Source organism: Cebus imitator, unplaced genomic scaffold, assembly GCF_001604975.1.
Source record: "Cebus imitator isolate Cc_AM_T3 unplaced genomic scaffold, Cebus_imitator-1.0 Scaffold247, whole genome shotgun sequence".
NCBI lineage: Eukaryota > Metazoa > Chordata > Mammalia > Primates > Cebidae > Cebus > Cebus imitator.
The window spans coordinates 1,748,240-1,773,161 of NW_016107562.1; the positions used below are offsets into that span (position 1 = coordinate 1,748,240).

At 33.7% G+C, this 24,922-nt stretch overlaps 1 protein-coding gene across 1 annotated transcript in view; it reads right to left on the reverse strand.

Annotated features, from left to right (window-relative positions):
* RGS21 (regulator of G protein signaling 21) overlaps positions 1-24,922 on the reverse strand; it is a 48,586-nt gene that overhangs the window by 7,393 nt on the left and 16,271 nt on the right. The window contains exons 2-4 of the mRNA XM_037727907.1: positions 14,489-14,559; positions 10,086-10,162; positions 5,576-5,742 (exon numbers count right to left, since the gene is read on the reverse strand). Of these exons, the coding sequence (XP_037583835.1) occupies positions 5,576-5,742; positions 10,086-10,162; positions 14,489-14,499 (255 nt within the window). The 5' untranslated portion in view covers positions 14,500-14,559. The remainder of the gene's footprint in view (positions 1-5,575; positions 5,743-10,085; positions 10,163-14,488; positions 14,560-24,922) is intronic.

The window sequence follows — 24,922 nt, forward strand, 5'->3', positions numbered from 1 at the left end:
AGAGAAAACTTTTGATAGAAAGGAAGATATATTGTATGTGACTAGATAATTTTATGCTTCTGCCTTTAGCATAAACATCAAGTATCCCAGGCTATGTCATAAACACTTAAAATGAGTGGCGGACCTAGGGGAAGAAATCTGAAACCTAAAGCGTGGGCTGAAGACCTCCTCCATGGATCATAATGACTGCAGGGCTTTTATCTCTAAGGCTCAGCTTATTTTTCACCTTAAAATGTGAACGAGTGTAATTCTTCCCTAAGAGAGTGAACGTGATGACCAAATGAGATAATCCATTTAAAGCTCTGTGCAGATATTATTTACAGTTTCTTTAGCGCCCCTTTCCTCTCTCTCTACCTCTGTCTTTCTGTGTCTCCCTTTCTTCTGTTGAAGGAGAGCTCTATAAGATGGAGTGAATACACATGCCGAAATCATAAGGACCCAGAAGGTGCAGTTGCCTCCATTTCTGCTTGAACACACGCCGTACTAGGCTTCTTTCACTGCTGGCCCAGTGTTCTGGGCACCGGCGAGTCGTCTGCTTGGCCCTTCCTCCTCTTCCTCTCCTATTTTTCTCTCTTCTCATCTTGTCTTGTTTTCCTCTACAGTCAAATTTCTGTTCAAAACTTAGACTTCTTCGAAATAAATTCCCTGATCGTCTAGGCTTGGATTTTCCTGTTGCATTCTACCACCTTACCTTGTATTTCCTTCTTCGGACCCTCATGGAAGTTTATTGTAATTATTGTTTTTTATCTGGCATCTTCCTACCAGAATATGGGGAAGGATCTACTAAGGGACCATGACTGTCTTTTTCTTAGTTGCACCAGCGTAATGCTTAGCAGATAGTAGACATTCAAGTATTGATTAATGAACAAAAACTTAGGAAATTAACAAATAATCAAACACATTGTATCCAAAGATGATTCTGTAGTTGGGGGAGCACTTTTATCTATCAGTAGTCACTACAGGACAGAAATAAGCTACTCAAAATAACATCAACATATGGAGGAAGTGGCATTTAAATGCACCGAAAAAATACGAATGTAAAATGGAGTATACAAATTGGCATTACAGTAATAGCATAAAATGCTTCTAGATGCCTGTTTTCAAGGACTTTTCTCTGCCAATAATGGGTATGTCTATGTCTTACCTTAAGACTCAGTTTAAAACTATTCTTATTTATTATAAGGGCCTTATCTCAATATGCTGCTGTCTCACTGCTATTCAGTCAGCATATCCTTCCAGGTATCATAAAAATAATTTCATCTTTGTTTTGCACTTAATGATTTCCTGCTTTGCCATTTTCTCTAGTTCTATACATGTTATTTTTTAACCCAACTATATTGACGGTTCTTTAGAACCAGAGTAAAGGAAGAATTTCTACTTATTTTATTTTCTTATATTTCCTTATCAAGAGCTGCCTAGCACAGCAACACATTGTGCTATACTGATGTGTTTATTATCTGTTCTCCTGCCTAGGCCGAGCTTCCCTTCCATGGAGGGAGTTTATCTTGTAAGGATGTGAGTAGGTGCAGAAGAAAAAACATTTCCTGATGTGAAAGATAACGTGACTCGATAAGGAGCACTGCTTTGCATCAAAGATACAAGCAGGAAGCTAAACACAAACGTTAAAAGTGTCCTGCACAGACCCCTGAAGGTGTTTTCTCCTTTGGGACTATAAGTTCTTCTTTCTTTTATGAGGTATAGTGTCCTCACATTTGCTAGATACATTTAAGAATTAAACATTTTATGCTTTGTTTAAATTTAAGAAACTACCAATGTGTTTTTTATGGATTGTCGATAGTCTGAAATTGAAAACATAATTTTTAAACATTCCACCATTTGATTCTATTTTCTAATTTAATACAATGACAATTTACATTAAAATTTATCTTTAATGACATATTTTCATCCTCTATGACTTCAATATAGAGGAAAGATGACATAAATGTATATATTTAAAATATGTTAATCTCTTAGCTGAATCTGAAAATATTAACATTTAAAAACATTATTTTCTCAAAGTAATATTTTATTGAAAATTAAATAATTTGAAATTAGTGATCCAAGTTGAAGAAAAAATAAATACAAATTTAAGAATTTTCTTTGCCACGCCCACGTTATAAGTATGTATAAATTAGAGACACTTTAAAAATATTTACTGCTTCCGTAATAATTTTTTTTTACTTTCAAGTCACTTAGTCAAAATACCTGGGTCATAATTTTTTTTTCTGCTGTATTTTCTCCTGAAGCCATCTAGGTACAATTAATTCAATGTGCAACTCTTTTAATTTGGACCTGGCAATTTGTAAACCCATTTTTATAATATGTGTTCACATTTACACTTCTCTCAAGTCTTAACATTGCTTGTCTACATATGCTTTTAGAAATAAGCTAAGAGTTGTTTCAATAGTTAGTTTCAATAGCACTTATCATGACTTGTTTAAAGAAAGAAAGGAATTAACATTCCTTAAAAACTGTTCTGCATGGCGTAAACCCTAGACACACGATCTCATGTATCATTCTCATTTTTCCTATGTTAATGTATTATGGCTTTTTCAGATGAGGAAACTGAGGCAGAAACATAAATAGCTTATGACAAAATTATATACAAGTGTGGGATCAGGATTTGAACCCAGCTCTAGATATTTCTAAACTTTAGTTTTTCCTGCTGCATCATACTAACACCCTATTAATTTGGGATCCAGAGAGAAGGCAGAGCTTTAAAGGAGAGGACATAAAATCCAGCTGAAATGATCATCTCTTGTAGAGACCTGAAAGTTCAATATGTAGTCTTTGCCTATTAGGTAGGAAACTGATTCCCATTAGTAATGTCAATTTATAGTCGGGGATCATTTAGTAAGTCTTACATAGTTTAATTGAAATTGTCCAATTGCATCAGTAAAGAATTATTAAGCTATATTAGCAGTGAAATAAATGAAATACAGATATAAGACGTTGAAAAAAAAGAAAACAGGGTATAATAGGCATATGACATAGGTAACGTGACCTTGTTATTGTTCTTTATCAAGGAAGTAGGTTATAATTTAGATTCTTTATAAGATTCAGTTATACAACTACCATGGAATACAGAATATAGAAAAATGGAGAATATTTCCATATAAATATCCTTCCTGATTTAATTTTCTACTAGTAAAAATCGTATCTTCCAACCATCTCAAATATGTCACCTAGTCTTGTCAAGTCTGTCTACTCAATAAATCTAGAGTACTTCCCGTCATTTCTTTATCTCTACTGCCGCCTGCCTATCCCACCTCATCCGCAGCTCCTCTCCTCACATTAGCGACATCAAAATGCCTGCAATTTCAGGAAAATGCTAGGGAGCTTTACATATTGGGGCTGTCAGTGCTGAAATGTGTTTCTTCATTTGTCTTAAAATAGGACTCATTTTTCATGTGTGAACCATACTGCAAATCTAGCCTTAACTCTCCAGGTAGATGAAATCACTCTTTCCTACCATGCTAATAATTAACTTTCAATGAAGTTGTATTATTATATCACCTATTATGTATTTGACTAGTTTTATTACGTGTCAGTCTCTTCTTTAACTCTGTAACTTCACTGTGGGAACAGATCCTCAAAAAATCAGTTTAATGAATAAATATATCAATAGTATCACAATAGTTAACATATAACTGATGAACTATAGAGAAATGCCTTAAAGATTGCAATTGGTATAATATATAACAAGCAAACTCCCTTTAGTAATTTGAATAGAAAACAATTAATAGTAAATAATAGAAAAGAGGCTATTTCAAATATATGTGTGTATATATATATATGTATATATATAAACATAGGCCATCTATATAAATATATATAAACATAGGCCATATATATACATATCGATACTTGCGTGTCTTCAATTAATTTGGTAATATCTAATAGTAGCATTTTTAGAGACACTTCAAAGAAAGACTATAATTTATTACCTGAAAAGCAGCCATAAATTTAATTGTTTTATTTTATCAAAATTAGATGGACAATCTATAAAAAGTTGTGAGTTTTATATCCCAAAATAATAGCTATACTATGTAGTTAAATTATTACAACATAAATTAATTTTGGAAAAAAAGTTAGGGAAATAAACTATTTTATTAAAATTGATAGTTTATTATATATTATAACCTTAAATTAAGCTATAATTAAAAGACGACATTTCCTATTAGAAGATTTTTCACATACAACATTTCAAAATATTATCCTAAAGCAACTACTGTTAATTAGATGAATTCATCAAGGAGGAAAAAATACGACTTTCAAAGCAATATAACAATAAGTAGGATATTTGCAGGGTTAATTTCAAAGCATTTTAGGGAATGACACATCAATCAACCTGACAAATCTTACATGCAACATTGTCAGTTTTCCTGAATTATGTATTGATTTTTAGATGGTGACTTGGAAATAAATGTTGAAATAGCTCCATAGGAATTAAAGTTCTTTTATCCCCCATGAATTCCAGGCCATGCTTCATTTGTCCCTGTGGCTATTAATGTAATACTAGACGAATACATGCTGCAGTAATTGATGTCGATCTAAAACTTGAACTGTTAGCAATATGGTAACTTAAATTATGTCTCATCTTTTCTGAGAGTGTTTACATTTTATCTAGTCTATCTTTTTTCCTGTAAATACAACCATCCTCTCATTCCATGAATCCTCCTCATTTTGGAACAGAATATATAGTGCTGGTCACTTATAAAGATATCAACATTTAGCTCTTGTAGGAAAGATGACTGGCACTAGTAGTTTATGTTGGATACTAGTAGTTTAATGGAGTTTCCTGTTTGTAGACTACTTAAGCCTGAATGCTCTTTGCTTACATAATATATTCAGCAACAAATGTAAATTGCTCAAACTTTACTGTTAAAATTTTAGAAGAATGTGGAGATGATCATGGTTTTGGCTCTGGAAATTCAGTCAACTATAAATGAGATATTCCACACACAAAACACTTTTAGGGGCTATGATCAGAGTCATTGCAGGTTTCTCTCCAAGGCTCTTTCTAGGTCCCTGACCTTGAAGCAACACAGATGAGTCCTGATCACTTGGTACAGAGCCCCCCATCTTTGGCTCAATTTTACCATGAAAGAAATAAAGGCAAGTGACATGTTAATTTGTTTAAATTAATCACCACATATTAATTTTTTTAAAATATTCAAGGATGCCACCCATATTGTCTTTGTCTAACTCCTGTTTTGCAAAAGAAAAAGAAGAAACTACACTGGAAATTCAGCAGCATTTTGAAGTAGGATTTATTTTGCTTTGGCTGTAGCACTGTTTGAGATATTAGGCATTATTTTTCAAGAGCCTGAGTATTGTTCCAAAGAGACAGAAATGTTAGTATTGAAAGTATTGAATATAGTAAGTATTGAAAAATACTGAATCAATGAAAAAAAGAGAATCATCTTAAGGAACTTCCATTGGAATCTACTGACATTTTCTATTTAGACACATAGTGACAATTTGATTATCCCTTAGATGGATTTAAGGTCTTCTCATTGGGGGCAGATCTGTTAGGGGATGGCGCTTCACTGTTCTGAAGCAGTTCACTCACCTCTTTGGGTGCATCAGCTTCAATGAATTCAGAATAAATCATCCTGGCTTTGGAAGCCATTTTTTCTGCATTTGTCGTTTTTTTAAAGTCTTCACAGGCAAGCCAGAACTCAACATTTTCTTCACTAAACTCTGATTTTAGAAATGTTCGAAAAGCATCTAGACCAGCTATGAAATATATGAGAAAAACTTTTGTATAATAGCATACAGAGTAGTAATATGACCAAAACGAGAACATTGTATAGTATGAGCACCTACTGAGTATTCAGTGGCAAATATTGAGCATTCCACCTAAATGTAGTGTATATTTTAGTTGCTAGTTTTAGGAGAATTTATTTTGGATTAGCAATTGTTAACATAAAAAAATATATATTTCTACAAGGAGATTCGCTAACCAAGAAAACCTGTACTTTTTCTATTTGAGAAATCTAAAGTTTGGCGGTCTTGACGGTAGTCACTTCACAGGAAGTGCATGGATCTTGCTGTTAAGGTTTATTGCACTAAGCCCAGGTCAAAGTAATGACGTTATACTCAACTCAGGGTCAGAATGTGTTTGTTGCTATGAGTTGGTACAGTAACAAAATTTGATGCCAAAGTGTTAAATTGTATTGGTTTGGGCTTAAAGCAAAGGAAGAAGAGCTAGCATTTACTAGTTTTGGGTAAATATACAGCCAACTCAATCTCAAAGCCGAGAAAGTAACTGGCAAGATATTTGGTGTGAATACTTCTCTCCTGTGTCAATAAGCAATTTTAATTCCATAAAGTAAATACAAACATGTAGGTTCTCCTCTAATGCTGCCTTACGTAAAACATTGCTGCTTTCTATTCTCCCTTGCAGTACCTGTTCAGGGTGTCTTCCTCCTCCTCCCAGGTATTATCCTTAGCATGTACTTCTCCAGAAACTTTAGACCAGGGACTACAAACGGACTCACTCACTCACAGGCTTGTTTACTTTGGCTTGCCTATGATATGCTCTTTTAAATTTAAGAACAACCGGCAGGGCTTGCAGTCCGTGATTCCCGCGGGTCTCACCTCTTCCCCTTATCTTACTTTCAGTCAAATTTACTTGTTCCCAGAGGTATTTGATATTGTGACCATTTGTTTAGATCCTTCCTTCTCTATTTTCCTCATCACAACCTGCCAGGAAACATTCTTCTTTGGTATACCCAGGGCTTATATGAGACGGTAAACGCCTCTAGTTACACAACAGGTCGGAAAGATCATGATGGTATTCCCACTGTGGACAAAACTAAACCAATACATGTGGGTCATGTTATTCAGTGTCACAGCTTGTACCCTTTTTCTGGCTGCCTCTGTGAGAATGTATATCTCTCCGAGGAGTAAAACATGTCAGCACTTTTGCCACTCAGAGAAATTTGCCTTCCAAAATGTGGCTGGTTTTCTCCCCCACCTGCCAGGAGGGCTCCCTTTGCATGTGCTCCAAGCAGCTGCTCCTTTCCTGCAGGCGGAGAGAGTTAATCCTTCAAGTTCCAAATTTCAGGAGAAGTAAGTTTTTGGAAAAGCAGGGGATAAGCAAAATTGACTACAGAAATAGAAAATAATAAGAGAAAAGTGAATGAAAAAAGGATTAACTCTGTTGTTTATGGGTTGTTGCCTGTAGAAAGCAAAAGTGAAGTTTATCAAGATAGAAAAGGACTTCCTGGAGCAGAATTAAAGTGTCTAAAAACACTGGATTAAAATAGATTTAACAGATTTTTAAAAAGTTATTTGAAATAAAGTTCAAATAACAAGTCATTGCAAAAGGTTATCAGGTGCCAGTTAAAATTCTTGGTTGAAATACTGGAGAGTGTGGATGTGGTTAATATATGAGCGCTATATAAAAATTCAATTAACTTCACATTCCTCGCATTTAAAAATACGTCCAAGAAGTTTCTGTGACACAAATTTAGTTATAAAAATCCTCTTAGTAACACTCAATTAAAATTTTTCTTGAATTCAGTTCAAACAATGATGAATTTCAGAGATTTAAACAGAATTTATGCTAAGATCTGTTTTATATAGAGAATAAAGTGTTATTTAATAATATGAAAAGAATATTGTAGAATCATGCCTGGCAATATTTTATATGTGCATCATCAAGGCATATGGAGCTTCTCCTTAGGAAGATTTTCTAAATGCATCCGAGAGAGATGGGAAGTTAGAGATCAACATACAATTATTATTTTCTCCTGCTCGACACTTATTTAATGAGGGGCTACTCTCAACTAACAATGTTTTCCTCCTCCCATAGCTTGGTTTAGGACCCAATGGAACAAAATAAACAACTTAAACCACTAAACCTGGGGCTAGTTACCTCTGTCTTGAACATGATATTTTGTTGATCTACTCCGCTGTACATAGTTTCAATGTTCAGAAGATGCCAAATGATTTTAAAGTAATATGGTACATAAAATTAAAATTATTATCAGAGGGCACGCTCCACTGAATGGAATCCTTACTGGTTAGTATCAACAAAGGGTGTTAAATGGAATATGTCAGCATTATGGGGTGAAAACTAAGCTAATGCATATACTTAGTGCATGCAAAGTATGTCCCCAAATCAACAAAAACAACTAGGTAATTTGTTAAGTCCTTTAACTGTTTAAAGCATTAGAAAGCATTTGTGCTATTGCCATATCTCTGGTATTATAAAAAGCAAAACCAAACTGTCCAGATGAATCTATGACTTTTCTATTTCATGTGGGCATGAAATATAAAATCCCAGAGGGTATGCAGAGAAAAGAATTGGCCTTCATCTCACCCTTCCTGCCTCTCCTCTGTAGCACTGTTGTATAGACTTCCACTACTCTGGAGCCTTCTGAGTCACAACACACAGAGATAATTCAGTAAGGCTTTCAGCAAACTTGATCGGTCCCATTGGTTATACACTTAAGGAGAAAGGAAATACACCACTTAACACTTAGAAAACTGCAATTTCATATTCTAATGTCTTTAATGTATCTTCTTAGGTGGATTCTGGAAGTTACACGGATTATTTGATGTTTATGCTTTAAAAATTAGTCACTTAGAAATACTATGTTTATAGTATCTAAATTCATCTAAGTCAGTCTAACTTTATACATAAATAAGTAACTACGAAGAATTTATTCAGCTTTATGTGTTTTACATTTTTCTAATCTAATTTTTATGTTTATGAATTTAAAATAAAATGCCATTTGATTTATACAAATAATACTATATTATAAACATTTTCTATCTGTGTTTCACAGTGCCATTTTTCCCCTTTCAGATGAGATAGAATTGCTGATTATTTGTAACACAAACAGAAGTTATATCTTTGTAAATGATTATTTTGTATATAACTTGTGTCGAGTAAGATATTGTGTTAAAGCCTAGGATATTGTATTTATAATTGGCCAAAATGACCTTACTGAATCATTCTATCAATTATAAATACATATTCACAATATACATATTAATGTAGAGATATGCATTTTAATATGTTTTCATATTCACTGAAAATGAGAATAACTCAATTGATATAAAGTACTTTAAAATACTTTTTATTTGGGCCAAGAGTACATGTAAATCACGTGATTTATTTAAATTTTCAACTTTTCAACAGTTTGTATGTTTCTTTCAACTTGTACCAAAGGCTGTCATGATATACATTAAATGATGGTGAGCCAGCTGGGTGCGGTGGCTCATGCCTGTAATCCCAGCACTTTGAGAGGTCGAGGCTGGCAGATCACCTGAGGTCAGAAGTTCTAGATCAGCCTGGCCAACATGGCGAACTCCCATCTCTACTAAAGATAAAAAAATTAGCTGGATGTGGTGGCATGCTCCTGTAGTCCTCGCTACTCAGGAGGCTGAGGCAAGAGAATCCTTTGAACCTGGCAGGCGGAGGTTGCAGTGAGCCAAGATCTCGTTACTGCACTCCAGTCTAGGTGTTAAAGTAAGACTCCATCTCAAAAATAAAAAACAAAAACCAAAATTATAGTGAGCCTAGGGCTGGCGCAGTGGCTCGCACCTGAACCCTGGCACTTTGGAAGGCTGAGGCAGGTAGATCACTTGAGGCCAGGTGTTTGATACCAACCTGGAAGACGTGGTGAAACGCTGTCTCTACTAAAAGTACAAAAACTAGCCAGGCCTGGTGGTGCCTGTCTGTAATCTCAGCTACTCAGGAGGCTGAGGAATGAGCATCGCTTGAATCCGGGAGGTGGAGGTTGCAGTGAGCTGAGAACATGGCACTGCATTCCAGCCTGATTGACAGAGTGAGACTCTGTATTAAAAAAAAAAGCTAAAGTGAGTCTAAGGAACCGAAAATTTCTCTTGATACTTTGAATTTTCCTTTTGTTTTAAAGTACAGAGTTCCTACAAACTTATTTTAGGCCCAACCTGATTCCATTTAGATTTTATTTTTTTATGAATTTATGATTGTCAAGAATTTTAAACTTCATTAAGTTCATACTTTATGATATGTTACCAGCTTTCAGACTTTATTTATATTTAATTATTGTATTTTAAGCCTATTATTAGCTAGATCTTACCTTGGTTGGCTAAAAGTGTGTCCATATTTTCAGACCATGTCATTGCTTCTGTAGTTGGTGACCTGTAGAAACAGCATCTACCCTTGAAAATAGCATTGTGATCTTTTTCTTCTGTAACCAGTAATAATATTTGAGCTATGTATATTTTGAATTACATCATTCTAATGAACTTCTTGCTGTTAATCAAACAGCCAAAGGTCAAAAAGTTATATAATGTTATTTTACAGTAGATAGTTATAGTGACATAAAGTGGGATGTAATTTGACATCAGCAAATTATTTATTAATCTAGCTGACAGTGTTAATATCATTTGAAAATTCTAATAAAGGCATAAAAGTTATTGGTTCTGTGGATCAATGGTGAATTTCTTTTCAACTATGAATATATTATTTGTTAATTTATGCAGCATTACTCTAGTCAAAAAGTTATGATAGCAATGGTGATGAATAAGCTATTTTCTAAGTTTTTGTAGTATAAAAATTACCTATTTCTTAATTATGCATCTCAAAAAAGCTCAAAAACGTTTTAAGAATTTCTATCATGTGATGATCTTAAAAACATTTTGTTCATAATATTTCAAAAAGTCTTTTCCTACTCTGAGGCAGTCTTTATTTCTCTTTAGACTGGTATACTTCTAGGTCTGATATGATTTATTTAAATCTAGGAATCTGTCAAGACAGAATAATATCTTTTCCGAAGCAGTCAAAAAATTTATAGACTTAAGTCTTCTGCAGAGGGTTACTTTTGGGGATGTGATGTAGAAATAATAAATCAGGTTTAAGATATAAATTTTTTGAGATGCAAATACATCATATATTATTCCTCTTAATAAACAAAGATCCTGATGAAAGAAGCCCCTATCCATAGAATGCATCTGCTGCCCAGAAAAAAAACACGTTGGATTATATAGCTGTGATGTACAAATGACTTAATTATAGAAAGAGAGGGTCCAGTTTAAAGTTTGTATTGAAATTATCAGTAAAATAGAGAAAAACTCATATATGTTAATTCTAATAAAAATTTTGTATTTGCACAGCAAGGTGACTAATCTTAAATAGATTAGGGTGAAGTGATTCCTACGCTTTTGCATTCTATGACTTCCTGTGATTTGCTGCAGTTTTATAGTTTTCGCTAGGATTGGTTGTACTCCCTCTACTGGTGCAGCTGCTGTTGCATTTTCAGCTAATAATGGTCATCCTCGTTGAGGACACACAGTGAGGACAATGTAGCTAAGAACTCATTTTACTGTTTTCCATTGCTCACATTTCCAATCTTAAATTTCCTTCACCAGTTGTAAGCAGCTGACTTTCTTTTCTCTCTTGACTTACTAAACCTTGCGGACACAAGATTACCTGCGAAACCATTTGGAAATGGTGTTTTGGTTTTTTTTCCATTCAAATGAACACAAAAATTGTGTTTTTCAGTTTCTATCTTTCATAAATGGAGGATGAGACACAATCCTAGATTTAATTTTACATTGAAGAGATTTTGTGTACTCTATAACCTGTTTCTCAAATAAGCTTATATTTCATATAACTCAAATATTAGATCCTTTAGGAATTCTAAAGTTATCATATGGTCATTTAAAATACACGTGCTTAAACATATTCTTATTTGTACACTAAAATTTGGTTGTTAGCAGGGTATTCAAATTAAAAGCGACTTAGACCTGTGGAACATATTCTAATGAATAGGATAGAGAGGAGCCTGGCCATGCAGAATGCCCATTTTGAATGAGGAACAGGTTTCCAGGAAAAACAGTGAAAAATAGGATCTAGACAAATTCATTCAAAGACAAACATCTATATTCCCATTAGTATGTAAGTTATCTGATGACAGGACTAAATGTTATTTTCCAGCACCAAGAACAGTGTGTCTAGTCTATGAAATATTGAACATATTAACAAGTAAACAACAGATGACAAAACTGCAACTACTGGCGCATATTAAAGCCTTCAATGGAAGAGGGTAAATGGCCTTCAAAATTCTGATAAATTACAATGATAAAAAATTATTGAAAGGTATAGCTAAATTGTATTAGCTTCATAGACATAGGGTGTTCTGGGCAAGAGAAGAGGAAAAATGCTGTGAAAATATCACTGGGGAATTAATGGATCATGATGGACCTCACTCTCAACTCTGAGGTGTATAAGGTTGAAGAGAATAGCCAGCATCCACTTAAAAGGCGTTAGGACAAGTCGTGTCCTTTAGGGACAGGTGGGTTTTACTTAAGTCAGAAGCAAAAAGGCATATTCCATGAAGAGCTTTTTGGACGTAAAGGAATATTTATAGAATGAAGGCATTTAAATAAATAATAGCCGTTTTTATTGTCTTCATTAATGTAGAGAAGCAGTGAAAGAAAGAAAGCAAAGTGTAGGAGATGGTATGGAACCAAGGATAAAAGAAAAGTTCCTAATGTTCTGAATTATGGAGATATAGTATTATAGATATAAATATTTGAAATATAGAGATCTATATTTGAATCTGAAACATAGTAAAATTTTACAGATATTTTATAGATAAACACATGGAATACTATAGGTAATAGAATTATGGATGTGCGACTATCTTCGTATTAATTAAGGTCCACAAAATGCTGACATGGTTATAAAGAGAAAATACTGCCCATCAGCTCTGAAGGAGTACTTCTACTGGCATGTAACAATGCTTGGAATGCCCTCAGCTCATTCTTTTCTAGCCCATTTCTTATCCTGAAAGGTGAATTTTCACTATCTGAGATGTTGAAAGAGTTGGAGGTCACACAGCACTTCTTTTAAGAAATTAGGTAAAATGTAACTATTTTAAGAAGTAATGCTTATTTGTTACCAGTTAAAATTGTAAAATTTGGGGTTTCTTGTCATTTTGTGGAAGAGCAAATTGATGGTATTTATGAATAAACTGAAATATAATATTTATCACAGCACTAAAATGCACAGGAATGTATTAGATGTTTACAATGTATACCATACTGTGTTAAGCATGTCATATACTTTACCTCATTTCATCTTGAAAAATAACAGTCTGTTTTATTCCAATATTACCAATGAGTAAAGAGGGTCAGATATACAAGTAAGTAGTGTAGTATTCCACAGACAATAATGGACAGAGTTAGAATTGAAACACAAGTGTGTCTGCTTTAACCCAAATTCTTTCATGTTTCTTAAATACGAGAGATGAGTTAATATACATATATTTGTACTTTATTCATGTTTTAGAACATTTATAATAACTATCTGGAAAGTGATTTTTCTGTAATAGAGATTTATCATACTTCATAGAAATATATTTCCTCTAAATAATAGTGAAATTGTGGTAACTAGCTGCTCAATTGAAAGTTTATACAAGACAGAGATTCTTAAAGCTTGTGTATTATCAAATAAAAATAGGACATGTCTTATGGTAGATGGGAGTAAGAAATATCATCTTGTGTTTTCAAGAAATGTAACTATATAAATGCTAAGAAAGAAATTTATTGAATAAAAGCTGAAGAAAAAAGAGGGTGATTGATTTTAAACTCTACTGACTTGGTTGACTTTTACTTGATATGTGTTATCTGAAATAAATGGACAATGGCCACGCCCTCATTTCTTTTTTTTCTTCCTTTCATTGAATTTTAACAGAAATTTTGTCTGGCTCTTCTCATTTGTGTGTTTATTTCTCGTAAAATTGGGATGCATAATCAGAGTAGGTTTTTGTTCGTGTATGATTTGCCATGAAAAGTCACTGTGTCTTGAGCCAAAATTACACTTAGTACTTCATGGGGTTTTGGCTGTTTTCCTTTCTATTTTCTTCATTAGGCAGGTGCCATCAAGGCTAGCAGTACCCATATTATATGTCCGGAGAAGAGCCAGGCCAGATGGGAACTGCATGAAAGCTACCAGTTATCTTGCTAATTGTGCCAGCTAGAACCAGTTGTATTGCATTAAAAAATGTGGAATCCAACAACTTAGCTGTTCACACTCAATTAGCAGTGTGCTGGAGAATGGAAAACTCAAGCAAGGAGTCCATGTGCTCCAGGAAGTGACAGCTGCTTCCTTACCCAGCATTTAATATCCATATAAAAATTTTTCAATAAGTATTGTGATAATTTTTGCAAGGATCATGTCTATGTTATGTCTCTAATTCAGCTCATAATTTTAGAAAGCATTACATAAAGAAAGCTCAGTGGCCTATCTTGACTTTATAACCTTTCTTTTGCCCACATAAAGAATAAATCGCAAAAGTAAGCCACAAATTCTTGACATATTTTCAAAAAGAATAGAGAAAGAAGAAAAAATCAGGAAGAAAGCCAACTATTAGAGTATTTATCATAACTGAAGGATGTAAACATCGAGACTAATGAAGGCTCAAATGCTTCATTTGTACACATTCTGGGGTAAAAATAGCTGGAAACAGCAACTCACTTCACTGGCATTTTTCGTTCCACTGTCTGTCACAGATGATGCCGAGTTTCTCTTTCTGACTGATCTTCAAGCTGAAGGTAATGTGACAGCAGGAACATTACAATTAGTGTGCAAATACCTATCCTCTGGGTTACAGATTGCATTCTTTAAATCATGCTATTCTCAGCTTTTTTTCATTTTGCTATTAACTTTTCATTGGTCAAAGCACTTAAACATCTAAGTAATAAATAACACTTCGAATAAATGTTACATTTCTCTGAGTCTATGGCATCATTGAATTAAATTTCATTTGAAAGTTTGTTTTCTAAAGTTCATATTAATCTATTTACAAGACAACTATTGTTCACAGGAGGTTAAATCAATATATATTATGATATACATATTGAAATATATATATATAGTTAGTATTCACCTTTACATCTTTAATCTAAAACATCATTTTGTTTCCCTTTGTTCTTTGATTTTCAGAGAATCTGAGGAAGGCTCTATATTTATTATACTTATCTTAAACAGTTATATATGTTTAGCTATTTAAGCAATTTTACTCATGAACTAAAATCTTCTAATAGACACTGCAGTTTTATTTGAAATTTATGCAGTTTTTATAGCTTAGTAACATACATTTCTCTCTTACTTGTAACCGTGGATCTCATGTCATTTTATGCCAATATTTCTTTATGCAATGAGATGTTTAATGTAATAAGGCTAATGTATTTGTCAAAATAAAGGCAATATATTGGTAATTTTAATTATAGTCAAAGTTTTATAACTCCATGCATTGTCAAGCTTTTACCTCAATGCAATAGAGTTCTTTGGTAGTAAATTCAACTGTTACGTGTTTATGACCCTCAGTGTCAATTAAAAACTCCTGAAAGATTGACAGTTTTTAAGGTGGAAAAAAGAAAGGAGTGAGAAGAAGGTGGAAAATGTTCTTTTCTTTGACTTAGCGTGGAAGTGCCCTAGTTGATCTATAGAAATCCTTAGTATGAGTGGCCCTGGACTAATGAGACTGAGAGAAGTAGAAGAAATGACCTAAAAATTCAGTGTATCATTAAGAAGGGAAATCATCAATTAGCCCAATCCCTTTTGTTAATTCAAGCACCATTAAGTAATTTTCTTATGATAAGCAAAAACTGATTCATTAAACATATTTTGACTTTTTGTTTTGCTCAGGGGGATAATGAAGTCTTAATTTTATAATATATGTTTGAAAATAGTACAGTTTGGAAAATAAACTATCAACATTTAAAGAACCCTCTTGGTAAAAATAAATGCAAAGTCTTTAAGAAATAGGAGTCAGGATTAGGTTTGTTTTACATTAAAATATTAAAACAAAAATTTAAATTTCTATTTTGAGTTCAGTGCAATTGTAAGCATGCTTTTTCTCATAAATCCTTCCACAACCACAATTATTGCTTGTTTAATGTGCACTTTCCATTCCTTTCAATCTTCTTTTCTTTGTTCAGAAAAACTAAGAATTGGATTTTATTTATCAAACTTAAGACTCATAATACAATGGGCAGGTGAGGAAATAAGCTTTCTTCTTAGGCTGAATGATGCTTTATTGTATCTTGACAATTCAATGTATGTTAACAAAAGATTGCATATAGATTCTGTTGGGGCATCTAAATATCATCAGCTTGTAGTCCAACAGGTGTAGACACCATTATCAGAGCTTATGCACAGCATGGCAAGCTAAGTATACAACCTTCCCTGCAAAGATGTTTGTGTCCTAATGCCTGCGACACCTGAATATATGACTTTTTGTCACAAAAGAGAAGTTGATTATCCTAGATTTCCTGATGGACCAGGTGTAATTATTATTATTATTATTTTTAGTTCACGTTCTTTGCAGTGACATGGATGAAACTGCAAACCATCTTTCTTTTTTTTTTTAAGAAAAAAGAAAGAAAGAAAAAAAAAAGAATGAAGGAGAGGAAGGAAGAGGAAGAGGGAGAGAGAACAGGAGTGTTGCTTTATTGCCCAGGCTAGAATGCAGCCTAAAAATGGATATTGAAAACCTCCTTTATGCCAATGATTGTGCTTAATAATGGAGACAGGAATAAATGAGGGAAGAAAATAACAAGCAGCCAACCAATATTTCATTTAAACCTGTAAGTAGGTGTGATGTGGTACTGATAAGAGTGTATATTTTGTGTATTTAAAGTGGAGAGTTCTATAAATGTTTATTAAGTTTACTTGTTCTGGATCTGAGTTCAGGTCCTGGATATCCTTGTAATTTTCTGTATCATTGATCTGTCTTAATATTGATGTTGAAGTCTCCCACTATTATTGTCTGGGAGTCTAAGTCTCTTTATAATTTTTATGTATCTGGGTGTTCCTGTATTGGGTGCGTATATATTTAGGATCATTAGTTGCATTGATCCTTTTACTGTTATGTAATGTCCTTCTTTGCCTCTTTTGATCTTTGTTGCTTTAAAGTCTATTTTATCAGAGGCGAGAATTGCAACTCCTGCTTTTTATTTATTTATTAATTTTTGCTCTCCATTTGGTTGGTAAATCTTTCTCCATCCCTTTGTTTTGAGTCTTTGTGTATCCTTGCATGTGTGATGGGTCTGGATGCAGCATACCGATGGGTTTTGGCTGTGTCTTTTGATTGGGGGATTTAGTCGATTTAAATTTAGGATTAATGATAATATATGTGAGTTTAATACTGCCATTTGATGTTAGCTGGCTGTTTTGCCCATTAGTTGATGTAAATTCTTCATTATGTTGATGCTCTTTACTTTTTGGTATATTTTTGGACCAGGTGTAATTATAAGCGGGGAGGAAGAAGGGTTAAAGTCTAGTAGTAGGATATTTGAGAATGAAAACAAGATGTTGGAGTGATGTGAGAAAGGGCTCAAACCAAGGAATGTAGGTGGCCTCTAGAAGCTGAAAAAGGCAGGGGAAGAGACTGTCTCCTCAAAGCCTCCAGAAGCAGCCAGCCCTGCCAACACCTTGATTTTGACCCAATGAGACTGATTTTGGACTTCTAGTTGATATGGTTTTGCTGTGTCCCCACCCAAATCTCATCTTGAATTGTAGCTCCCATAATTCCCATGTATTGTGGGAGGTACCTGGTGGGAGATAATTGCATCATGGGGGTGGTTCCCCCATGCTGTTCTTGTGGTAGTGAATAAGTCTTACGAGATCTGATGATTTTATACAGGGTTTCTCCTTTTGGTTGGCTCTTTCTCTCTTGTCTACCACCACGTAAGATGTGCCTTTCAGCCACTGTGATTGTGAGGCCTTCCCAGCCAAGTGGAACTGTGGGTCCATTAAACCTCTTTTTCTTTATAAATCACCCAGTCTCAGATTTGTCTTATCAGCAGAATGAGAACAGACTAATACGGGTACCCTGGGCTCTAAGATAATAAATGTGTGTTGTTTTAAGCAACTAAGTTGATGGTAGTTTTTTACTAAAGCAATAGTAAATGAATACATCTAGGGAATTCCCCTCCTTAAAACCCTGCCTAAAAGAAGGTAGGTAAGTAATAGAATAGGCATAAATTTTGAGACAAGAGTAAGAAGTTCATATGCAAATGTGGATTATTCATCTGGACAATAACCGTGACATTTCTGAGTCTCTTTGCTATTGATAGTACTGATAATACCTATCTCACAAGGTTACTGTGTGAAACTAAAAGAAAATATAACAAGCCAACACATCTTGTATAGGATTATTTATTTTGTTTCCTTTCTCCTTATTTGACATTCACAGAACCATGGTTAAAATAATAATATGGGAGATCTTATGGACAATACTGTCGTGCAATCAACAGAAATTTCTGTGCAAAGAGATGAGATTTATTCTGCAATATTTTTGAATATGTACCTTGTACAAGAAATCATAGATAGGTGCCGTAGAAATGCAAAACTTTAATCAGACATTATAAAATTGTTAATTCTGGATAATTAACATGACGAGGCTGTGTGTGGAATAATTGTAAGACTGCGAATAAAGGCAGGTGGGAAAGTTAGAGATCATGTTTAACTCCATCAGTATGTATAATTTTTATTTGTCAATTACAAAATTAGTTAATTAAAAAAGTAAAGGGGAATTGACAGAATCATAGGAGATATTTCTTTTTATTTTCAGTTTATGGGCTAAGTGAATGACACAAATTATCCTCATAAACCACTTCAGGGCTATCATGTTTTGGGGAACGGGACTTTGCAGTCAACTTCCTGGTTTAAAAAGTAACATGGTTCTTTGTCCTGGAAATTCTAAGAAAATCTTTTAAAAAGTATAGCTGGTCCAAGCATGAGAGGACAAGGCTGGCTGAAGACAGACGGAAGAGGAAACATCAGTGGGATTATGACTGTGCAGAGGAGACGGGGTGAAGAGGGTCAGAGGAACAGATTTCCAATCTGGTAGCCTGAAAGAAGGATGTTTCCACTCATGACCATGCCAATGGATTAAAAAAACAGGGTTAGGACAATCAATTTATAAAAAAAGTTTAGAAATGTGTAGAACATTTAGACATAGTTTGCTTAACTTTCCTGTCAGAGGTCATAGTATTTTTATAGGCCTATTCAAAGACAATATAGATCATGTAAATCTACATGAGACTCCTCTATTAGCCAAAGAAACTACTGCTGTTTATAAACTTCATTATTAAAGATAGGATAAAAAAGTTAATACAAATTTCATTCTGGTACTTTATAATTTAAGCAGAAGTATCATATTTTATCTTGATACAAGTGCTAAACAAGGCTTATATTTTTTAAAAATATGCTGATTTAGATTGTATAACATCCAAGTGAGAATGTCATGAAAGATTTGTGGAAAAAACACAGTAATATTTAAAATAATTGAGCATTTTTATCTGATGATAGTGAAAATGCTTCAAGCATATGTGTCAGAAACTTTCTGAGAATTATCTCCTTGGTTGTTATTCTATGAGATAGCCAATATTTTCATTCTTACTTTAAATATGAGGAAACTAAGACTCAAAGAGGTTAAAAAAACTTGCTCGGTTTTACATATCTAGAAAGGGGAAGGTTTGGAGTAAGACTGAGTAGGGGCGACTTGGTATTTAAGTGGTAATGACAGTTAAATCTGTTAGATTTAGTTTAGCAGGTGAAGTGACAGAGAAAATGGAGCTGAGAACTGAGGGGCCTAAATGTTCATTTATTCAATAAATATTTAAATACTTTAGTGACTGCTGAATGCAGAGCAACACCTATATTTTAAGAATAGAAAAGGGACATGATCTAGGGAAGAAGATTTAATGCAATAAGCCAGAGAAAAGCTGGCTTATTCCAGAGTGCCATGGAATTTCCTTTAAAAACACTGTTCACAGACTTTTGGGAGAAAGAAGGATTGATCAAGAGGTCAGATGACAGAGGTTAAGGAGAATGAGGAGCAATAACATGCTGTGAAATCTGGTAAGATGGTCACTTGCACAGGTCACAGCAATGGAGGCCAACAAGAATGAGATTAGATGAGCAGAGCCATTCACCACCAAACTGCACTGATTGTTATTTGTCTATATTATGTTCCTATTCAAATTATAATAGGAAAAGAAAGATTAATTATTTTTTTTTACAATTGTCTTCTTAGATTTATATAATAGGGTTACATAAGCAGTTTATTTTAGGACTAAATAATTTAAAAGTTAATTTTCTTTTTATAAACAAATGGGAAGAGAAAATTATATTTTCTTGATTCTTTGCCTCAAGTCACTGCTATATGAGGTTCAATTTATAAAGCAATGAGCCTGAGTTTTGTATGGTTCATCAATTATTTCTGAGAGCAGTTCTAATAGAGAAGTTAGAAATGATTTGAGCAATGGCAATACCACTGAAATGTGTCTTATCTCCCAAAGTGGCTGCTTGGAAATACAATGCTCATTTGGATGTGTAATTCTTAGGATGCTTGTTGACAAATTGGACACATTACTTGCTAGTCACACTTCATGATTGTATGTCCTGTATGTATTTCTTTGCGTTTTCTTAGAACATGTACTGTCATTGACAGTCCAAGAAAAATCTGCTTTAGTAAAATAAAATATTTAGAAGTTCAATATTTCTGATGTAAGTAAAAATGTCTTATGTTTTAAAGCTAAATATCATTTTTCACTTTAGTGAATTCATATACCTCAATGAATTAATTAAAATTATAGCATGATATAAAAGTATTATATAAATTAAAAAATCAGCTTTTGGGAGGTAGAGAACATTTAAATCCGCATTGTAATCTCACAGTCCTTATCCTATTTGTTATCATTTGATCCGTTGCAGTTTTCCTTTACTATAGCTGAATATTTTTAAAACACAAAGATAAATAGTCATTTAGTTGACCTCTTCTCCTGTGTTTTACATTCCTGTCTTGCCATTGTGTATCCACATCATCTGTTAAACTATTGTCCTGAGCTAATCTTTCCTGTCTTTTCTGTCTGGTAAAAACTTCAGTATTCAATGCAAAAACATGCAAGGCAGAGTAGCAGTCATGGGAGATATTAATAAAGCTAAGTAATATAAGTTTAAAAAGAATATTAACTGAAATTATGTACATCTTTATCCAAAATTTTTTATTAACTTTTTGTAGCTCAATGGAATACCACAGTCTGGGTAGTCAAATGTTGATATACTGAGAAGAATGATTCTTTGTAAATTCTAGCATTTTTAAAATGTACAATATTTGAGATGGTGTTAAGATTCTCTTAATATTTTGGGTCACTAATGCCTAATTAATAAATGGAAGAAACACAAATTTAAGTAATATGTGTCTATTACATCCAAATAGATTTTAAGCATTGCATACAAGATCATTGACTATTTTATAAGGGAGTGGCTCGATATCTTTTATGATATATCACTAGAATAAATTGTCAAAGCCATGGTATAAATTAAAATTTATTTAATTATGTTATATTGCAACCACATCCAAATTTCAACTATGGATAACTTGTACCCTCCTATTTATAAACTAATCTGAATAGACAAGGAAAAAGACAAAATTCTCACCAAGCCAATCACTTTTTAAACACTTAACTTGTGAAATTTAGTTTTCTAAAATGGAGAAGGTGAAAGACAATAAAAATCTATGCACTTTTGTTGCAAGTATTATCAAATATTTGGCTTGATTCTTAGGGATATTCAACCATTCAATTTTTTGACAGGTTAAATGGGTTTCTTCTAATATGTAGGTTATTGCTGAAGACTCTCTTTTTTAACAGTTTTAAAAAGGCAGGAAGTCATCTGACATGTGCAGGGAATCAGATAGTAACCATGTCTTCCATTGAATTTACCATTGTTTGACTACTTGAGCCCTTTTTATTTTATTTGTTTATTTATTTATCTATTTATTAGATGGAATTTCACTCTTGTTGTCCAGGCTGGAGTGCAATGGTGCAATCTCGGCTCACTGCAACCTCTGTCTCCTGGGTTCAAGCGATTCTCCTGCCTCAGCCTTTCAGTTAGCTGGGATTACAGGCACCCATCACAATGCCTGGCTAATGTTTTGTATTTTTAGTAGAGATGGGATTTCACTATGTTGGCCAGGCTGGTCTCAAACTCCTGACCTCAGGTGATCCACTCGCCTGGGCCCCTACAGTGCTGGGATTACAGGTGTGAGTCACCATGCCCGGCCTGAGCCTTTTAATCTTCTGATTAGTGGTGCTTAGACTTGACTTACAGACTGGCTACAGGAAATTCAGAAATGTCGTGCATACATTAATTTTCAATTAATTGAATTTTAGAAAATATGCTTTATGCCAAAGAACATGATACAAGTTGTTAATCTGGATGCATCTTTGTTGATTTCCCGCTGCTTACCTAGAAGTTTAAAATTCTGGCCTGGCAGTGTGTAAACTGTTTTTCTAAAACGCAGGTGTTTCTGTTTTTGTTTACCCTCTCAGACACACTGACTGCCTGGTATTCCCTGACAGTTCCACCATTTTATAGTTATTCCTGTTCATGAAATTTCCTCTTCTTGGAATTCTCTAGCCAGTTTCTGTCTTCTGTAATTTCTCAAGCCTTTGGTGTTCTCTAAAGAACCAACCTCTCAATAACCTTCAGTTGGTAGCACTGTGCTGCCATTGATGTTTCCTACTGCAGTATCCAGTGTCCTAGTCTTTTTTCTTCTCTAAGGTAGAGATATAGTCTTGTATATCTCACAGCATATGACATAGTGCCTAACACCATATGAATGTCTAGTGAATATTTGCAAAAAGAATAAATGAAATGGCTAGGTACAAAAAACAATATGTAAAACTACGGAACATACTGAAAAAAATGAGTACCAAAAATGATGAAGAGATTATTAGTAAAATTATTAATGACAGTGATCTGTATTATAAACTGCTATCATGTGTGACACACTGCATACAAGCTTTATCTAATTTCGTTCTTATAAAAATTCTAAGATCCTCCTTGTGTATGTGAGAAAATAAGCTCAGAGAATCATTTCCTTCTTCCCAAAAGTTACTTAGTTTAAGTGGTGGAGAAAGAATTCAAAAAGGTTTAACTGATTCCAAAATCCATGTTTTTTCACAATTTAAAATTTCAAATTATGTTGCAACAAAAGAACAAAAGCACAAGCGTTATTCTGATGACCCATGAAATGATTGTTTTTTAGGGAAGCTATGCTCTGTGAGAATACTACAACGAACAGGTTTATACAGGATCATACCTTAATACTGTTATTTGTAGGTCCAGATATGGTGATAAATATTTAATTAGAAGACTATATGAAATACACGTTAAAAAGAGGATTTGTGCAAACTCGTTAGGCAGGCTCTCAAGCTTTGTAGTGACATAAGTGGCATGTGGATTATGGTTTATTTAAAAAGATGTGTCAACCCAATCTTCTTGGGGCAAGGGAAAGAAAGTGGAGAAAGAAAAAAAAAGAAATGGAATACATAGTTTTTGCAAATTTAACACTATGATTTTACATACTTCAAGCTGTTTATTCTGTGGGACTGTTCTCTTAGAAGTTAAATATACACATTCATAAATATCACATATTGCCTAGTGTCTGTTTAAACTTTTGCAATTCATTCATTTCCAACAGCTCTTCTCTCTTCAGCATTTGTCTTTTTCAGTTTTTCTGTCATAAGTTTCTTATATATATTACAAAACAATTCAGAGGTCCCTTTTTTTATTCTATCAAGTTTTTAAGCTAGAAATAAGAAAAATGTCCAGTGATCTTTCATGATATAACTTTAAAAGTAGATTGTACTCATTGTTCTATGAAAAGATCTAATTCTTCCCCAAATAAAATTCAATCTAGAATCCCAATATAGAATAGAATAGAATAGAATAGAATAGAATAGAATAGAATAGTATAACAGAATAGATTAGAATTCACTTCTAAAAAAATGGAGGAATGTTGGTAGAAAATACTTCATAAACTGTATTTGATCTTGACTGTAAAACTATATAACTATATATTATCTCTTCTTTAAAGGTGATAACCTAAAGTGGGCATTAAAATTTTTTACTCTTAGTTACGTGACAAGTACACTTTATAAATTAATAGCTACTGGATGTGGAATTGAAGATCAGGTCTTTTTAAGTCCAAATGTATTTTCCACTACACTTACATGGAAAAGTTCACTGTCTAGAAATGCAGCCTAGGTTAGCAAAGGCATGCAGACCCAAAGACAATGCTATATATACATCTTTTTATAATCACGATGTGTTTAGAGAGCCATATGTTAAATTAGATCCAAAGGATTAATAATTTTGAATTATATTTTAAGTTATACAACATGTATTCCTTTACTTTTTTCAGGTTTTATTTTGAGATAATAATACATTCATAGGAAGATGTAAAGACAGAACAGAGAGGTTTCAGACCCTTTGCTCAGTCTATCCCAGTGGTTTTCATTTTATGTAATTATAGTACTGTAACAAACCAGTAGCTGACAGTGGGGTGTATGTGTTTGTCCTTTGTCATTTTATCACATGTGTAGATTTACATAACCACCAATGAAGTCAAGACACAGAACTACTCCATTACCGCTAAGCTCTCCCTCATGCTATGCCCTTACAGTACCCTCTCTGTATCATCTCTGACCCCTGAAAGCCACTCAACTGTTTTCATCTCTGTTTCTTTGTTGTTTTGAGAATATAATAAAAATGCAATCATACCATACATGACCTTTTGAGACTGGCTCTTTTCACTCAGCATAACGTTCTTGCGATTAATCCGCATTATTTAGCATATCCTTGCCTTTTTATTGCTGAGTAGTATTTCATAGTTTGTGTGTGTCACTGTTAATTTAACCATTCACTACTTCAGGACACTGGTTGTTTAGGGGTTTTGATCTATGACAAATAGAGCTGCTATGAACAGTGTAGGTATTTGTATAGACATACATTATATTTATCTGGAATAAATGTGGAGGATTACAGTCCTTGGGTCCTATGCTGAGTGTATGTTTGTATGTGTGTTTGTGTATATGTGTTTTTAAGAAACTC